Genomic DNA, 19911 nt, shown 5'->3' on the forward strand with positions numbered 1-19911 from the left:
GTAAGTGGAATATAGGTGCATAGCCCTTATTATATCTTCTTTCCTTTTGTTTTCATAATAAAACGCAGTTTGTTCAGGACAGTACTTTACTGATAGCACTTTACTAAAATGACTGCATTCTTGGGATCCCTTATCCTGCAGTTCAAGTCATTAAAGATTCATTTTGTTGAGTCCTTATGAGAAACAACAATCTGAACCTTGACATTTTCTGTCCAGCCTAATGGCAGAGCTCTGTGACTTAAAGGATGCTACCAGGTTGGTACTTTTATACTTTGTCTATGTTGTTTTTGCTTTAAAGATAAGACTTAAACCAACAACCTTTTTCCCCTTTAAAGTTTTACTTTGAACCTTAGAACTCAGTCACCTCCACTTAAAATTGTTGCCACAAGCAGCTAATAACCATTCTTTGGTTTCTGCCTAACCTTGTAAGAAGTCTCTATTAAAGCCAATTCTCTGGGTGGTGCAGTGAATGGTGGTTCTTTTTCTTTCTATGCTGGCTCATCCACCTTCTATACTCTTGGCACGGAGGAGGTGCGCACTCACATAATTGGAAAACTCTGAATTTCTGATGCCAAAGGGTTAAAAGCCTCTTGGATTTCTTTGCAGTAATATACAGCCACTATTTTATTTTTGATCAGTGGCATTTTGGCCACTGTTTAATTAGGGTACTGAACATTACTGTCAGTACTAGGATGTTTGTTTCTGTTTTTCTTGGGTCTTTCTTTTTTGGCACATGTGAATTTTGTTTTGTATAAAACAAAATGACTTTCTCTTGGCCTCTGATGATGGGTTTAAAATTAAAGGAGCATCTAGGTTTGGTGTGGGGATGATCCAGGATTATGTTGTGACTGATGTATATTAGCTACTTGTACATTACTTTTGGATCTTTGCAAGGGGAAAACTACAAGCAACGAGTTTTATATAATTAATTTAAATTTGTTACAGGTTTTCATGTTCAGGATAAACAATTTTTCAACCTTGGGTGAAAATACTTGCAACAGTTGAAGGTGACTGTGTTTTACCTTAGGACAACTGTTGCATGCCAATTTGTGTGCATGTGTGTGTGAAAACACTTCAAAATTGAGTTAAAAGATGTAAATTTAAAATTGGTTGTGTATCTAATCTGCCCCAGGTCCAGTAAATAAACAATACTTAAAAAAAAAAGTCTCCATTCTCTTTCACCAAACCATTGACAGTGGTTACCTCTGAGGAAAGAAAAGAGTTCTAGGAGTGCGTGAAGGGAAACATAGTTCTACACGTTTTGAGTTTTCTATAATGAAAATGTACTGGTGAGTTACTTTTAAAATACCATTTTAAAAAGCTAAAAACACTATTTACAAGAGAAAAAGAGAAAGAAGAAAATAAAGAACAAGGGCCCAAATGTTTTGCTGGATGAGTTTTGCAAAACCTTAAGCAAACAAGTAAGTTGCAGATATAGGAAGAAGGAAAGTTTCCCAGTAGTGATACACAGCTAAAATAACTCAGATACCCAAACCAAACACAGAGATCACATAAATAAATATGTGAACTAAATCTTAATTATGACTGTGGATGTAAAAATAATAAATAAAATAACACAAATAAATTCCAGAACTCTATCATAAGAATGATACATCATGACTAAATAGAGCATATTATAAAAATGAATGACTGAGTCAACATTAGGAAAATTATTAATATAATTGATTATATTAACAGATCAAATGAGTTAAACATTATGATTATTTTAATGAATAAAAAAGGTACCTAACACTAATAAGAACCTGCTATATAAAAAAATAAATAAAATTCAAAAAAAAAAAAGTAGCTAACAAAATTCAGCATGCATTACAATGATTCCTTTCAAAGCCAGAGATAGAAAAAAACCCCCTCAACTTAATAAAGAATCAGAAGCCATGAGTAGACTTAATGGTGAAACATTAGAATTATTTCCACCATAGTCAGGAACAAAACAAAGATTATCATCATCATTTTTTCCCCACATTCTTATCCTTGTCAATGTAATTAGAAAATAAATAACTTAGAAGAATATATATTGGAAATAAAAAAATGTAAAAACCTTATTTGTAAATGATATAACTACTTTAAAATTCAAGAAGAAAAAAACTACTGTAGACCAATATCCCTAATGAATATATTGTAGATGCAACAAGTCTCAATAAAATACTGGCAAACCAAATTCAGCAGCACTTTAAAATGATCATACACCATGATCAAGTGGGCTTTACTCCTGGGGTGCAAGGATGGTTCGACATATACAAATCAACAAATATGATACATCACATTAATAGAATAAAAGAAAAAAATCATATTATCATCTCAATAGACACAGAGAAAGCATTTGACAAAATTCAATCATGATTAAAAACTCTTAACAAATTAGGCATAGAAGGAACATATCTCAAAATAACAAAGGGCATATATATTTGTTATATATGACAAATCCACAGCTAACATCATACTCAATGTGTTTTTTATGTTTTTTCTGTATTTTCCAAATTTTATACAATAAAAAATGCACTGATTTTTTTCTATAATGTTATTTTTTTAATTATTCAGGAAATTTTCCACTGGCTTCAGATTTTAAGATGGCATCTACAGTAACAGAGGGTGACAAGGATCTCCCAAGTAGAGTCAGAATGACTACAGTTCTTAGTAAGCTGAGGCTGACCAAAATGCTAAGGCCAGTAACCAAACACATGTACTTCACTGTGTCATTATTTAAGGTAGAAGAGTCAATAATATTATGTTGATGAATAACACAGAGTACAGACAACTTTTTAACTTTTTATTTGCTTCTGACTTCTGTCAAGAAATACCTCTATTTAAAAATGATAAAAATAAAGAAACCATAAAATAAACTTTAAATAGGCCCATAGATGTGAAGTCTTCATTTTTCTCTCTTCTGTACTTTCAAAGTTCTCTGTAATGAAAAGGGCCTGGAAGCAATGATTCCCCAGGAATAATAAGTATTGCCTATATCTTGGGCTCTAAATACCGTTCCCCACTGAAAAGAACCAAGGCTCCATGAAAATACAGGCAATTCTAGGTCTGGAGAAGGGAAAAAATTCAAAGAGAGCCTAAAACACCTTGTTTTAGAACGCAAGGCAGTGTTTAAAATCCAACGGAATTATGTCAAAAGGAGTCACCTTGAACTGCCCCCATTGGCCACATTTTGGACTATATGAGGCCCCAAATGAATACTGTCTATAATATTATAAAACACTGAATAAATAAAAATCCCTGAATACAGAGTGAGAAATGAAAAAAATGACTGGGGAGCTTCTTTACAGAAGAATGTCTGCAAGTAAATGTAGAGGTAATGATAGAATTAGAAAATTACCATTTGCAACCAAACCCCAGTGTAAGTACTATTTCAAGCCAGGAGCAACAATAGATGCTAAACCTATCATGTGAAAAATTGTTGCAAAACAGAATATTCAACACCTTAAGATAACACCCTGCAGGTTTCTTACAAGGAAACATGGATCTACATAACAGTGATCTGTATGTCCCCACCTTAGACAAGTGATCAAACATAGCATTACTAATATTGGGAAGGCTGACATCACACAGATGTTCAATCCAGTTCTAATCAAGCCCTGTACCTCACAGCTCAGTTTATAGGAAATACTTGAGGGAGATCAACAAATTAAATGGTAATCAGACAAACCCAGAATATGGGAAATGCTATAAGACAACTGGGATGAACGCTTTAAAAAGTCAATATTATGAAAAAATAAATGGTCTAAATAAAAGAGACATCTATGTAACAAAAAATTGTTTTGAAAATAACAAATTAGAAAGCTTTCTTGAGCTGAAGAAATCCTGTTTGGGTAGATCAACCGGGCTAAGCACTCTTTTAGAAAATCTTTGTGAACTAGGCTATAGTGTCTTTGAGAAGCATTTATCCTGTGTAAGTATGTGCATGTATGTGTGTATGTGTGTGTGTGTGTCCGTGTGTGTGTGTTCCAACTACCATCCATTGACAATTACACACTTAAGTGAAACCTCTTAGACTAGAACCCCTGGCACTTTATTTTAGCCAGATGGTTCAAACTCGGGGGAAATGTGTGTAGAGAGCAATGAACCCCCAGTCGCCTACAGTACTAACTTGTGGGGAAATGCACATTGCAGGGCAGCTGGGCAAGGCTAAGGTGGAGCAACCTGTAAGAGTCCCCACATAAGGCTTTAATGTCATTAGGACTTCCCTGGTGGTCCAGTGGTTAAGACTCTGTGCTTCCAATGCAGGGGGAGCGCGTTCGGTCCCTGGTTGGGAAACTAAGATCCCACATGCTGCAGTGTAGCCAAAAAAAAAAAAAGTAGGGAAAGGATTCAATGTCCTTAGATTATGGAAAAGTAATCTCTGCTGTACAGTTTTAAATGCCTTCTCCTCCTAAACTGCAATTCCCTTTTGTTTCTGTAACTCTCCTACAGAACAGTTTGATACATCTGACGTCCCTGTGGTACTTTTACAGGGCAGTGCCTCCCAGGATCACCTGGGGAACTTATTAAAACACAGATTCCTGCTCCTCCCACAGAAATCCTGACCCAGAAGTTTAGGGTGGGGCCCAAGAATGTGCCCATCCAGCAGCCTCCATATGTTTCCAATAGCACTGACCCAGGGTGAGGGAAAACTCCAGGTCTTTAGGACAGGAAGCAGGGATGGTTCCGTAGTCACAAACTTTTCAGCATTTCTTTACCGTTCTGCAGGAAATGGCACAATTCTAGGTCTGACCAGAAATAAAGTGAGAACCCTTGTGAGGTAGACAATTTTAAGGAGGGAGGGGTCGGCTGTACCAAATGTTCTACTGATGAGGGCTTAAAGTGCTGATGGATGACGCAGTAAAAAGCTTGTTAATGGGCTTTGTAAAGGCAGTTTCAACTGGGTAGTAAGCACAGGAGGCTGTGGTTTGAGGAATAAATGATGACAAAAAAGTAGAAACAGGAAATGTAAACAGTTTTTCCAAAACTTGTCAATAAAGGTAGGTGAAAGATTAGGGTGGTAGCTGGAGAAAGGGAGTTTAAAAGATGTATATATACACACACATACTAATATACGTATACATATAAACACACACACATATTTTGTAAATTATACTTCTATTTAAGATGGAAGACATCTGGTCACATTTAACCCTGATGGGAAAAGGAGACAAGAGAGGATAAAGAAGAGAGAGGGGATGATGGGTGGGATGAGATCCCTGAGGAAGTAGAGGGGGCTGGAATCCAGGACACAGATGGAGGGATTAATTAGCCTTGGAAAGGAAGACAGACACTTGTGCCTCTGTAATGGGAGGGAGCAAAGAATGGATGGGTGCAGCTGCAGGGCGAGATCTCTTCTGATGGTTTCTGTTTTATTGAGGTGTTTTTTTGGTTTTTTTTTTACAATATTCTTTGGCGTTTAGCATAGAATCAGTTTTTGTAAATGGTCCATAAATGCTTGAAAAGACATTACATTCCGTCAGAATTCAATGCTCAGTAATACCTGTTAATGTAATATTACTAATTCTGCTGTGCAGCTCCTACTGACTGACGTGTGTTCAAGTCTTTCATAGAAGTTTTATTTGCTTCAATTTCTTCTTACAGACCTATAGGGCTTCGTTTTCTTTATACATTTTGATGTAGTGGTATTCACAAATTTTTAAGACTGTTTTTTGATTATTGGTGGATATAAAATACTCCTCTTTGATTTTTTTTTTTTTTGCCTGAGATTCTACTAGTTCTGATATAAATACTGCTATCATGCTTTCCTTGTCTCCCCTGTTACAATGGGACACTTTTAAGCCCCAGACAAATGGCCTCCAGGTTAATTCCCTCAGTCTGGAGCTAGACCCAGATCTCATAGGAGCAAGCTGCTTCTTGTGTTTCAGGACAGGTTAACTATAGACCACTTAAAACCTCTTCTCACAAGTTTGCATATGAGGCCACTAATCAGGTCTGATTCTGAGGCTGCTTTAAAATATTATACTTTCTAATGGTGTAGAATCTAATGGTTGAGAACATACCAGATGGAGGAAGGCTTCTTCTCTACCCTATCCTACAATGTTCATAACATCAACTCCACGTCTGGGAATACCCAGATTTGGTGGTGGTGTTGGGAACTGGTTCCTGGGGAACACTTTCATTATTTGGAACTATTTCAAAATTTTTTCATTGAAATTTGGGGTAAGAGATCCTTGATACTGCTACTCACTGTGCCATCTTCCAGGGCTTCTTCTTATCACAATTTAAATGTCATTTGCATTATTTTTACTCTACAAACTACTGGGAGAGGCAATATGGAATCGTGGTTAAGATCACAGACGCTGGAGCCAGACAACGTGGGTTGGAATACCAGCTCCGCCACTTACAATGGCTGTATGACTTTGGGCAAGTTCCTACCTTTCCTGTGTCTCAGTTACATCTGTAGAATGAGGATAATAAGAATACTTGTTTCAAGGGGTTGTTGAGAGGATTTAATAACATAATACACGCAAAGGGCTTAGAAGAACTTAACCACCAGTAGGACTGGGTAAGCAAAAGTTATTAAAATCACGCTGAGCACATACTATGCCCCCAGGCACAATCCTAGGTAACCTGAGATAAATGCCTCCTTTGTTCTAGTAAAAACCCATACCTACAATTAAGAAAACTGAAGTTTTGCAAGTTTAAGTGACTTGCCCAAGATCACAGACTTCCTAATTAGTAGGGCTGGGGTCAGAACCAAAAACTGCACTCAACTTTTCTACTGTTGAGACCAAGTTATAATTGTATAAACCCAAACTCTCCCATCACAAGTATATTCTTTACAGACTTTGATTTTATGGGTTTCACTTATTTGATTTTGCAATCACTGGGCTGACCCAAGGATCTACGAAGTTTGCTCCCACTAACTTCCCTCCCACACATAAACGCTCAAGTCCAGCTGTTCCATCATATTTTTTCTATGTCTCATTTCCTGTCGCAGAATCACACTTTTGCTAAGTAGCAAGATGTACGGGAAATAAATTGTCTACACAATATTAACTAATCAATAAACATCAGTTTCAGCCCAGAAGGACTGTAATTTATACCAGATCGCTTATTTTCACTATAAAGTCAAACTAGGACTACACCAACCTAAATACACACATTCCGTGGTAACGCAAGAAAAGAGATGGACTCTTTTATTACTCTCACTTCAACAACCTCATTCCCACTTTTCCATTCCTGGTTTTTGTTTTTTTGATTTTTTAAATCTGGTTGGGTATTTTGCCGAACACAACTTTCGGTCAAGCATATTTCCTGTTACTTTCTTGACCCTGCATTTATCTTCTTCAGCTTTTTTTAGGCTCACACACACACACCCTCCAATCTCCTTTCCATTCCCAAAAAAACAAAGGACTTATTTTTTAAAAAAGGAAGAAAAGTATCTGAATAAATGCTAATGCTAATACTAATAATAACCCTATGGAAAAAAATGGAAAAATAATACTTATTTTCCTTTAAAGAGAGATAATGGGTGTGAAAGCATTCCTTTTGTAAACTGAAAAACATATAAATACAAAAATGGTGTTTATTAACGCTCTTACACACCCATAACCACTTGGCATCATGTAACCTAAAACGACATTGTGTAGAACAGGGGCTGACAACTTTCCAAATTAGGGCAGCCAAGTTTGATTCGAGTCTATTGGTCCCTCTGTGAGCGTGGTGGGGGACTGAGGGGGGGCGAAAGAAGGGAAAGCCAGTGTGTGGCCACACGGATTCTGAAGCTGGAGGACTGTCCACATGCTGCCTTTTGACACAGAGGTGGGAAAAACGAGACGTGCCAGGGAACGAAGATGGGCAAAGTAAAAATCAGAAATTAACAACCATCTTTTCAAAAGTAGAGAAGGGACACGGCAGGGATTTGACTTGGTGAGAGCAACCGGCTGCATGCTGAAAACCGATTCCCATACCTACACCCGCCCTGCGATGACATCCCTACTCCTGCCCTGAGCTGCTCACGTGCTACATCATGGATGTCTCTTATTGCTGAATCTGCAAATTGAGTGTCCTTAGCTATTAGCCCTGTTGTCTATGTAGAAACAACCTGGAGGTATATCTCTTTAAGGGCTTAAAATGCCTTTACCCCAAAAGAGCACGGTAACAGGCAGGGTGCCTAACAGTGTATGCTTTGGTGCTCGTTTCCAGGACTAGCTTTGAATAACACGCGGTAGAGGGGGCTATGTTACATATAGCATCTAACAACATCTTTCTGTCCGGATGTTCCCCGGCATCCTAGTGTGACAGTTCTTTTCTGCCCTTCATACTGCATCTAAGAAATCAAGAGCCTGGTGAGGACTAAATGGTCATTTGCCTTCTGACTCTGTAATGGGATGCAGAGGTTCAGAATATGTCACCCCAAAATATGCCACTTTGGCATACTGATTATTTTGAATTAAAGGTACTTGAGAAACAACCAGTGCAAGAAGGACACTCTTACCCTCCACTGGAGGAAAGCAGGAGATAAATCTCAGGGGAAGGTACCCTCCCCTGTACCAGGGTGGGTAGAAGGCATCCTTATCACCAAAGGATAATCTGGGGAATTTGGGGCCAAGAAGGCTGTGTAAACAAATATAAATATGTAAAATCTCCTGCGCTCTTTAAGAAGACAAGCCATCTCTGTGGAACCTTTTCATTAAAGCTTTGGAAAATTCTTCATATGAGATCCTAGGACTTACTTCTCTAACCTCCATTTAATCCCAAGATCTCTGTGTTTGAAAATAAGGAATAAATTACAAATATATTTAATAGACTTTCAGAAATAAAAGATGTTTTAGAAATCATCTATGCTAACAGTCTCAGGACGCAGATGAAAAAGCCAAAGTTCTTGTGATCTTGCCTAAGATCACAGATAGTGGCCAAGCAGAGGTTATTACCCTAGTCTTTGGCTTCCAGTCCAGTTCTGTTGCACAATATTATTTAGTCTCATTGAAAACATAATAGGAAGCAGAGCTGTCTCCAGCAAAGAGCCTGTATTCATTCGTGCAACAGTTATTGAGCTCCTGTGATGTGCTCGGTACTATACAAGCACTATACAAGCATTTATTTCACCAATAAAATGGTGAAAATCATAGACATGGTGTCTGCTTTTGCAATGCCTGACTAGTAGGAGAGACCAATTAAACAAATAAATACAATTGTCCCTTGAACAACACGGGGGTTAAGGGCACTGAACCTCCACGCAGTTGAAAATCCGAGGATAATTTATAGTCGGCTCTCCGTATCCGTGTTTCCTCTGTATCCAAGGCTCCGCATCTGGGGATTCACCCAACTGAGAATCATATAGTACTGTAGTCTTTACTATTGAAAAAAATCCACATATAAGTGGATCTGCGCAGTTCAAACCCATGTTATTTAAGAGACAACTGTAAATGAAATAATTACTTCTTGCAATAAAGGCAAAGAAGGAAGTAGAAAAGAGAAGGGCTGACTTTAGGTAGATTGGTCAAAGAAAGCCTCTCTGAGGAGGTGACACTTGAGCTCAAGGTTGAAAAAGAGGCAGCCCAGTTAAGAGCTGGGAGAAGCATGTTGCAGGTTCAGGGATTGGTCGATGCAAAAGCCATGGAGGAAAAGGGCACCTGGCATTCTAAAATCATCCAGAAAGTCAGTATGACTGGAGACTAGTGAATGAGGGGCAAAATGGTACACATGACGTAACATAAGAGCCAGATCCACAAGACTTTGAAAGTCATGGAAAGGGGTATGGATTTTATTATAAGCGTAAAAATAAAGGCAATTCACAAAAGAGGTATTAAGCTGGGGAGTTCCTGGTCAGTCTGGCTACTCTGTGAAAATCAGCCTCCATAACACCCTTTCTCAACAGCACCTGCATGTCATTTTCCTCTTGGTTTTTTTCATGCAGAGGACATAGAAGAAGCATAAAAACATGGGAAAGAGCAAGGCAAGGGCGAAAGCCCAGGGCTCTAGATTTTCAGTCTTGGGATCTTCTTCCATGTCATGCTCTCTCTCGTGAATTAAATGGGGGAACATCCCATTAAAAAGAACAGGGTCTGGGACTTCCCTGGTGGCCCAGTGGTTAAGACTCTGCACTTCCATGCAGGTGGTGCGGGTTCGATCCCTGGTCGGGGAGCTAAGATCCCACAAGTTGTGCGGCGCAGCCAAGAAATTTTAAAAAAACGTTAAAAAGTCAAAAATAAATAAAATGAACAGGGTCTTTGGTTTGAATATTCTTTCGCCACACACAGTTCTAGCATAAGAGTTTTATCCATCAGAATCTTGCCCAAGAAAGATGAATAAGGAGGCAGAAAAAAATGAAATAAGAAGGCAGGAGGAAGGGAAACCAATCTGTTTAGCATGTCAGCAAGCCGATACAGTCTTCTTTGTTATGGAATAAGTTAAATGTACAGATTATCTTTGGAAATGACAGTCAAAGGAGAAATGAAGAGTGTATGAAGAGAAAACCTTGTGAGAATTGCCCTTGAGGCAGCCCCACAGTCCGCCTAGCCCAGGATGCTATATCTGTCAGGAGTACCCAGGGATGCTTTGTAAGAAGGTGTGGTTATCTTCACAATGTCCAAAGTTAAGCGTAATGCTGGTGTTCCAGCTCAGCCTTAGGCAGCACTGTATCAGTAGGCTTAGTTGCCACCAGGGAAAAATGTACAAGTTGACCCTTGAACAACGCAGGGGTTAGGAGCGACAACCCGCTCTGGTCAAAAATCCAAGTATAGGGACTTCCCTGGCGGTCCACTGGTTAAGACTCCGTGCTCTCAATGCAGGGGACACAGGTTCAATCCCTGGTTGGGGAACTAAGATCCTGCATGCCACACAGCGCGGCCAAAAAAAAAAAAAAAAAAAACTGAGTATAACTTACAGTTGGCCCTCCTTATACCCAGTTCCTCATATCTGTTCGCAGTTCCGAGTGGGTGGGTCCAACCCACCGCAGATCATTTAGTCGTGTAGTATTTACTACTGAAGAAAATCCAAAAGCGTGCAGTTCAAACCCGTGTTGTTCAAGGGTCAACTACATAAACAGCTCAGACCACACAAGCTGAGCTTATTTATTTATTTGTCTCATGGGTGCGTGCCCTTGTGTGGACAAGACCAAAATAATGGGCAAACCTGGAAAAACAAGTGAGTCCCTAAGTACCAAATCAAGATGCTCCAAATAGGGGTGTTGCTGTTTTTAGAGCTTTCCCTCTTTAAAAAGTGAGTGGCGGGCTTCCCTGGTGGCGCAGTGGTTGAGAGTCTGCCTGCTAATGCAGGGGACACGGGTTCGAGCCCTGGTCTGGGAAGACCCCACACGCCGCGGAGCAACTAGGCCCGTGAGCCACAACTACTGAGCCTGCGCGTCTGGAGCCTGTGCTCCGCAACAAGAGAGGCCGCGATAGTGAGAGGCCCGCGCACCGCGATGAAGAGTGGCCCCCGCTTGCCGCAACTAGAGAGAGCCCTCGCACAGAAACGAAGACCCAACACAGCCAAAAATAAATAAATAAATAAATTTAAAAAAACAAACCAAAAAAAAACCCGCAAATGAGTTAAAAAAATAAAAATAAAAAAAAAAACAAGAAACAAAAACTGAGTGGCTTCCAGTTCCCTGTTCCAACAGCCAAAGTTATTGATGCCAGTTGTTAAGTTAGTTCAGTCTCTCTCCTTCTGCCTGTGAACAGGAAATATGCATGCTGTATGTGGATTAATTTCTGATATTTCTCATAGCAAAGCTTTTGGCTCCAGGCTCTTACACCTTGAATCTGCCTCCCTGCAGGATGGAAACGAGGGCCCCTGAGCAACCTTGTGCTCTTTCTCCAGAGCAGGGCTGTGCCAATAGCGTCTCCCGGCCACGGCCTCCTTCAGTGTTAAGTCCCGGGGAAGATGGGAACGATTGCTTGGCAAGGTGAGGACGGAGGAGCCTGGTGGACCCCACAGGTCTGGTGATGCACACTTAGGGATTGACGTGGCTTCGTTTCCCACATTTCTTTCACACAAAGCACGATTGTAGGGAAGTGCTTCCATATGGCCCGTGGAAAACCCCAGCCAAAAACAGCTTCAGCTGGCCAGATTCAGAGCAGCAACAGACATGAAGGGGCCGTAAGGAAAAGCGAGGGTGAGAAGCACCGAGTTTTCATGCAGGCAGGCATCTTTGCTAACTTTAGCCTCAGCCCCAGCACAGGCATATAGAGCCTGAAGACTCGCCAGCAGCTGGCGAGATGCCCCCAGCTCTCACCGCATAGCTCTCCTCACTGCATTCAGGGATCTGTCTGTGAGCTCCAGCTTCCCTTCCTTTGCAGAAATTAATCAAAAATATTAGATTTTTAGGGGCCCTTCTCCTGGATTGTCCTGAACTGGCATCAGGGGTCTGAGACCCCTTCAAAAAAATCAGAATGGCAAATTTGGGGCTTATGGGGACACATGCATTTTTCTGGAGAGAAAATGCCTAATTATCAATAGATTCTCGAAAGGATCTATAATCCCAAAGCTGAAATTCAATGAGAGAGAGAGAGAGAGAGAGGATATGAAGTACCTTATCAAGAGTGAGGAACGATGCAGTCAAGCAGGTAAGCCCCTTTCAGCCAGCACAGCCCCCATCCCATCCCCTCCCACCCCAGGGCCTCTTCCACATACTTCTCCAAAAAGACTGGTTTCTTGACCCAATTTCACTCAGCTTCTACTCTGGTTCAATTAGAATTTTCTCAATTTCTAATCTCTCTCAGACCCTGACAAGATGACATCTTTTCTGATGAGATTTCCACACTTTTTAAAGCCAACAGTAACTGTAGGCACTTCCCCAAGGCCTGAGCTGGTGATGATTTTCCCCCATTAGTCCTCTCATCCCAAAGCTGTCCTAGTTAACTCTTCACAGCCCTGCCTGGCTCTTCACTGTCTTCCTCTGGATCTTATTCTTTCCTCTATCTTTGGTTTCTCCTACAATTCACTGTGTTTTGACACCTTTGACAAGACTTTACTCCACACCCATCAGTAGCTCTCTCAAAAACAATGTCCCGGTGGACCAAGTGTTGATTTCGAAATCTGTTTACATTTAATGTTATGTTAGAGGTGTGACATCCTTTGGTACCCATACAAGCAATATTTCTAATAAAAATATTGCTAGCATTTACTGAGCTCTCTCTAGATGCCAGACACTATCTGGAATGCTCGGCATGACTGACTTATTTAATCCTGACAATAACTCCACAAAGGCGGTACAACCGCTGTTCCCAGTTTAAAATGAGAAAGTCAAGATACACAGAAAAGTTCAAAAACTTGCTCTGTTTACAGAGCTAGCAAACAACAGGCCCAGGATTTAAACCCAGGCAGTCTGGCCCCAGACTCCAATTTCTTAATCATATTCCTTAACTTCTCTATTCCTTAGTTTTCTCACCTGTAAAATGGGTTGGACAATGTCAAAACCACAGTGTAAGGGGGCTAGTGGAATTAAATGTTATGCCTGAAGAGAATGTTGGGAATTATAAAGCATTAGATCAATATTACTAACAACAGAATGGATGGAATGTGATATACTTGGTTTCCCAGCTCCTTACAAGCCAGTGTGTCATATGCCACAGTTCTGGTCAGCAAGGCAAAACTCCCTGGGGAAGACTTCCCTTCCTGACTAAAGGGCACAGTATTAAAAGAATGCCTTTTGCACCACTTTCTTCTTTATCATCTGCTGTGCGGATGTGTTGTCTGAGTATTTAATAGTGACTTAGCAACCCCAGATGAAAGCCATGCTCTAAGCTGATGAAGGAGAGATAGGAGCCTGGTTCCTCAAAAACATAGTAAACCAGCTTCCCCAAACTTGACTGCCAACTCCAGACTTCTTGTTAGAAGAGATATGTAAACTCCTGTATCTATAAGTTGGGTCTTCTGTGAATTGCCATAGAATGCATCTCTCACTTGTACCCCACCACTCAAAGCCAGCTCCTTCAGGAAGCCCATGGATCTCATGGTTTCCAATCTCACCTAGGCCCCTTTGCAGCTACTCCTCTACTTCATTACTGTCTTTTTTTTTTTTTTTTTGGCTGCGCTGCGTGGTGTGTGGGATCTTAGTTCACCGGCCAGGTATTGAACCCGGACCCCAGCAGTGAGAGCAAGGAGACTCGCTGGGAATTCCCCTCCTCACTGTCTTTGATAAGTTCCTTATCCTCCTTTCCTTGATGGGAGCACTCTCGAGTCCCTGATAGCCCTCACTCTTTTCTTTTTTTATTGAAATATAGTTGATTTACAATACTGTGTTAGTTTCAGGTATACAGCATCTTGATTCAGTATTTTTGCAGGTTATATTCCATTACGGGTTATTACAAGATATTGGGTATAATTCCCTGTGCTATACAGCATATCCTTGTTGCTTATCTATTTTATATATAGTAGTTTGTATCTGTTAACCCCAAACTCCTAATTTGTACCCCCCCCTTGGTAACCACAGGTTTGTTTTCTGCATCTGTGAATTCGTTTTATTTATTTTTTATATTTTTTATTTATATTTTAGGGAGCCTGAAATCTTTTTATAATTCCTTGGCACCATAGTATTAGCTCACAAAACACCCACTCGTGCTTATTGTCTGCAACAGACAATTTATATGATAGTACTTTTTGCAATGAAAGAATATTAAACCTGTTTCTCAAGTCATTAAGCACCCTCCTGCTACAACTATTCCCAAAGCTTGCACAGATATTTTGTTGTACTTAAAATTTTGTTTTTTCTACTGTTAATCCCTTTGCCAATGTTTTATCCTAAAGAAGAAGGAAGTGGTGTAGAGATCATAGCTTCCAATGAAGAAAAGGATGGCTGGAGGGTAGGGTCATCTGCCTCATCTTCTTTATCCTTCAGCCAGTGTTAACTATGCGTCAGACACTTTTTCATATATAGTCCAATTTGATCCTCACAATGACCCTAAGAGCTGAGCATAATTATTATCCCCATTTGTGAATCTGTTTTAGAGCCCTCACTCTTAAGCAGCTGACTCTGCCTCCTAATGAACAGAGTTAAAAAAAAAAAAAAAAAAGACAAAACACTGTATTGCAACACAGTTAATTTCTCAAGGGTGCCTGTAGTTATCCAGTTCTTGACATGGTGTGGGTGTGTACCCCTCCTTTATTCCTGGGAAAATCCTTCCCTTGATACATTCTCTCACCTTCTGTTCACTCCTAAACCCACTGCATTCAGGCTTTGGTTTCAGCCAGAAGTTCATTGAAACCACTCTTGCTAAGGTCACAAATTTGGCTTCAAATTGCCAAAGAGAAATTTTTGGACCTTAATTCCAGCTTACCTCAAAACAGCATTTAACATGGCCGACTATTACCTCCTTTTTGGAATTACTTATTCCTTCAGCTTCCATACTGCTTTGGCTAAGTTCTGAGTTTACCTACTCTTTTCATTATCTTTTCACTTGAATTCCCTTAAACTTTTTCCCTGGCTAAATTGTCATGACTTCCTGATACATTCTATATACTCTCTTTGGAGGGACTCAGCTAATTTATAGCTAAAGACCACCAAGATGGGGATTTGCCACTAGCAACAATGGACTATCATGTTTCAGATCAACTCTTCCACTCCAAAGACAATCAACATCTGTTTGAAGGTATCAGATACGTACCAAGGCACTGAATACTGAAGGGGCCAAATTTCGGGAAAGAAGAAAAACCCAAGGAGGTGAACGTTTATCTTTGATATGCTTCTCCTCTCCATGCATTCCTTACCCTGATGAACAGCAAATAAATCCACCCAGCTGTTCAAGCTGGAAAATCTGCAACATCCTACCTTTCTTTCCTCTCTTACAGTCTTCATTCAAAAAATTATCAAACTCAACTGACTCTCCTAAATCTCTCTCCCATCTGTTCCTTCCTCTACCTCTCCCACCACACTACTCCCGACCAAGGCCTCGTTATTGCAAACACCCTGGAGTATTTAAAAATAGCATCCTGCTTAGACTCCTTGCTTCCCGGCTCACCTCCACATGCAGCCAGAATTATTTCATTAAAACACAAATCTAACCATGCCACTCCACTGCCTAAATGGCTTCAATGACTCCATTTAACCTGAAATGTGAAGCACAATGATGAAGGCCTTTATGGTTGCCTTCTGTCTTATCCCCCACCCTAACCAATGTGCAATCCTAGTAGTTCCTCAACAAAGTCCAGGCTTCCCTCTAGGGTCACACCATGAACTTTGTGTTTCCTCTGCCTGGAAAATCCTCCTCACCTTCCACCCCTCCTGCAAGGTTCTCCCCATTTTGGAAGAATAAGTAAAATCCCTATTTCATAAGTTACATCCAAATAAACACAAAGAAATAAAAGAGTTTAAAGTAGGAACACACAGGGACTTCCCTGGTGGTGCAGTGGTTAAGAATCCACCTACCAATGCAGGGGACACAGGTCCGATCCCTGGTCCGGGAAGAACCCACGTGCAGCGGAGCAACTAAGCCCGTGCGCCAAAACTACTGAGCCTGTGCTCTAGAGCCCGCGAGCCACAACTACTGAAGCCCACACACCTAGAGTCCGTGCTCCTTAACAAGAGAAGCCACCACAATGAGAAGCCCGCGCACCACAACGAAGAGTAGCCCCCGCTCGCCACAACTAGAGAAAGCCCGTGTGCAGCAACAAAGACCCAACACAGCCAAAAATAAATAAATAAATAAATTTATAAATTTATAAAAAAATAAAATAAAGTAGGAACACATAAAAAAAGCACTGGCAGAATGTGCACATGTATAATTTTTTCCCTTTAAGGCAAGGGTCAGCAAACTACAGCCTGAGGGTCAAATTCAGCCTGCAGGCTAGGTTTTGTAAATAAAGTTTTATTGGAACACAGCTGTGCCCATTGGTTCACGGGTTGTCTGTGGCTGCTTTTGCCTGGTAACAGCACAGTGTTGAGTAGTTGAGACAGAAACCATATGGGCTGAAAAGCCCTAAAATATTTACTCTCTGGCCCTTTACAGAAAAAGTTGACTGACCCCCAAATTTTGAAAAAAATTTTTTAAGCAGATATTATTGAACTTAAAAGATGGAAAAGTCTGAATATGTAGAACCTAGAAACTACTGATTCTACAAACACAAACAATATTTAAAGTCAAATGACAAACAGAGAACATTAGAAATAGGTACAACAGACAAATAGTATATATTCATGATACAAGTGAGGAAAAGATCACCATCCAAATAGGAAAAAGAGTAAATGACTTCAGCAGCTAATTGAAACATGAAGAAGTATAAATGGGCAAAAAATGCATGACGATATTTTCTACCTTGTTAGCAATCGGAGGGGGGCAAAAAAATAATGACTCATAGTTTACCTTAAAAAATCAGCAAATTAAAAAAAAATAGTTATACTCTGTATTGGCATATGTTCAAAGAAACAGGTAGTCTTAGAAGAGGTAATTGGAATAGGGACGTCCCTGGCGGTCCAGTGGCTAAGACTTCGCCTTCCAATGCAGGAGGTGTGGGTTCAATCCTTGGTGGGGGAGCTAAGATCTCACATGCCTCCTGCCCAAAAGACCAAAACATAAAACAGAAGCAATACTGTAACAAAGTCAATGAAGACTTTAAAAATGGTCCATATAAAAAAAAATCTTAAAAAAAAAAAAAAAGAGGTAATGGGAATAAAAATTTGATATACTACACTTTTTGGAAGAAATTTGTCTTTTAGAACACGGGTCAAAAGTTCTTTCCAGCGAAAAAGCTTAGCATTAGGAAAATGTTATTCTAGTATCAGACGGTCTAAAGCACATGTTTTATGGTAACATTGTATCGGGTTTAAAACCTACTTTTTTCAGGAGAAACCTGTGACTTTGATTGTCCCCGCACCAGCCTGCAGGTGGCGCCGTCACCAGCACAGACGCCACAGTTGTCTTCCTTGGCGTTGCTCCCCAGTTGCCGGTCGCAGCCCACTGCCTGCAGACAGAAGCACGGCGGTCAGGAGCGGGTAGAGACACGGGGATGTGAGACCTTCTGTATGTCAGAAACCGTATTTATGGTGTTACCGTTCTTAAATGTACGAGTTGGCTCTCTTTTATGAGAATATAGTTTTTAAAAGATATAATAATATATAAAGCTTGACAGTACCCTGTCGTTTATATGATTCTTCTCCAAAGCCCGAAGAATTAAAAAAGACTTGAGACTGCCCCTTGACACTCCCACTCTTAGTGTTTTATTTATAATTTTATTCAGATATTTTATGTACATAAAATGAATGGAACATTACAGATATTTCCTCTCTCCTCTTTCCCCACCCCTTCCCTCTCTATCCGTATCCTAGTCCTATTCTCTCATTTCTTCCCCCAAATGACCACTATTCTGAAGTTGATGTATATCCTTCTGGTCCATAGTTTTATTTTAATTTTTTTGTTTGTTTTTAATCTCAATCTATACCTGTATCTTAGTACTGATGATATATCCATCTCTCTCTATATTCTGTATTTGTATCTTTGCATTTCCTTCTGTTTATCATTATCTATACATATACCTATCTCTACCTGTATGTCATTATATATATATGTGTGTGTTTGTATATATACAATCTTTATAAAAACTTTTATAAACAATTTTTAAAATATAAGAAAGGAATTAATGAGAGAGCTATCTCATAGAATATGCTTATACTGATATCCTTCGGTCTTTTGTGAATTACTGCTTTTGTGAGTTGTGTGTGTGTGTTTGCTAGACCGTGAGCTTCCTTGTATGAGAAAAAGGGCTATGTCTTATATTTCTTTTTATTTTACAAATATGTCTTTTACATGATGTGCGCCCAATAATATTAACTGATGAGCTGGCTTCTCTCTACCTCTGCATACACATTCAGCTTTATTTGTATTTATATGCCTGGTGTGTAAGTGCAGAGACCTTAGAGGCAAACAGCCCACTTACAAAACCTGCCCTGTCCTACCACCCCTTTCAAGCTGCAGGGTGTTGAACAATTCAAACTCTAGGAGACTCATGTTCCTCAAGAGTAAAATAGGGACAATAATACATACTCCACGTAGGGTCTACTAAGAATGAAATGAGAAAATGTATGTGCAACTCTTAGTACAGTGATTAGAATACTCAAAGGGCTCAACAGAAGAGAGCCCCTTTAACCTCTCTCTGTTTTTCATTTTGTTTTGACTGCGGGGTTGAGCCCCTGTGCTTCGGTTTGGAGAACTGCTGGATCCGATTTTGTATCCAAGGTGTTGAAGAGAATATAAAACAGGACGAACCTGGAACCACATCTATAGACTATTCTTTCCAAAATGTTGGTGCTGAAGGGAAGGAAAAAGAGCAAATCAAAGTTTCAGGGAGAGGGAGGAAAAGTTCCAAGGAAGGTTAAGGAAAAGCCTATGATAAGAGATATTTTCAAATTCACAAAGGGCTGTCATGAAGAAAGGGTTTACATTTGTTCTGTGTATTTTCAAAAACGGTGAAAGCTACAGGTTTAGACATAATTTAGTTCAATATGAGAAAGTTTTTAAAGTCAGAGTTATCCAACAATAAATATTCAACCGTGGGCTGGGTAGGAGACTTTTTGGCAGGAAAATTGGAGAGGGGATTAAATTATTTGATGAGCAGCTGAATCCTTTGAGACCCTTCAATCCTGATTATATGATTTTTATAAAGATAATAGTAAAATATTAATAATAATAGTTGATTTTTATTGAATGCTTACCACATACCTGGCATTATGCCAAGTATGTTATACACATTACGTCATTGAATCTTCATAGCAACCTTTTGATACCTTCTATCTCTATTTTACAAATAAGGCATCTGAGTGTCACGGAGGTTATATGACTTTCCTACATTACACAACTAGTGTATTGTTTTAAAACCTGTTTTAAAACCCAGTTCATCTGACAGCAGAATCCTAACAGTATGCTATACCTTCCTCACCTTTAGTATCAGCAGATGGACAACAATGAACCCAGTTGCATAGGCCATTATGTTAATATTTACAAGTACATGTGGAATAACTTAAGA

At 39.8% G+C, this 19911-nt stretch overlaps 1 protein-coding gene across 1 annotated transcript in view; it reads right to left on the bottom strand.

The window, feature by feature from the left end:
• Positions 1–19911, bottom strand: part of ADAMTSL3 (ADAMTS like 3) — a 389643-nt gene that overhangs the window by 202583 nt on the left and 167149 nt on the right. The window contains exon 7 of the mRNA XM_057543842.1: positions 17727–17853. Within this exon, the coding sequence (XP_057399825.1) occupies positions 17727–17853 (127 nt within the window). The remainder of the gene's footprint in view (positions 1–17726; positions 17854–19911) is intronic.

This window comes from Balaenoptera acutorostrata, chromosome 3 (genome assembly GCF_949987535.1).
Source record: "Balaenoptera acutorostrata chromosome 3, mBalAcu1.1, whole genome shotgun sequence".
In the NCBI taxonomy this organism is placed as follows: domain Eukaryota; kingdom Metazoa; phylum Chordata; class Mammalia; order Artiodactyla; family Balaenopteridae; genus Balaenoptera; species Balaenoptera acutorostrata.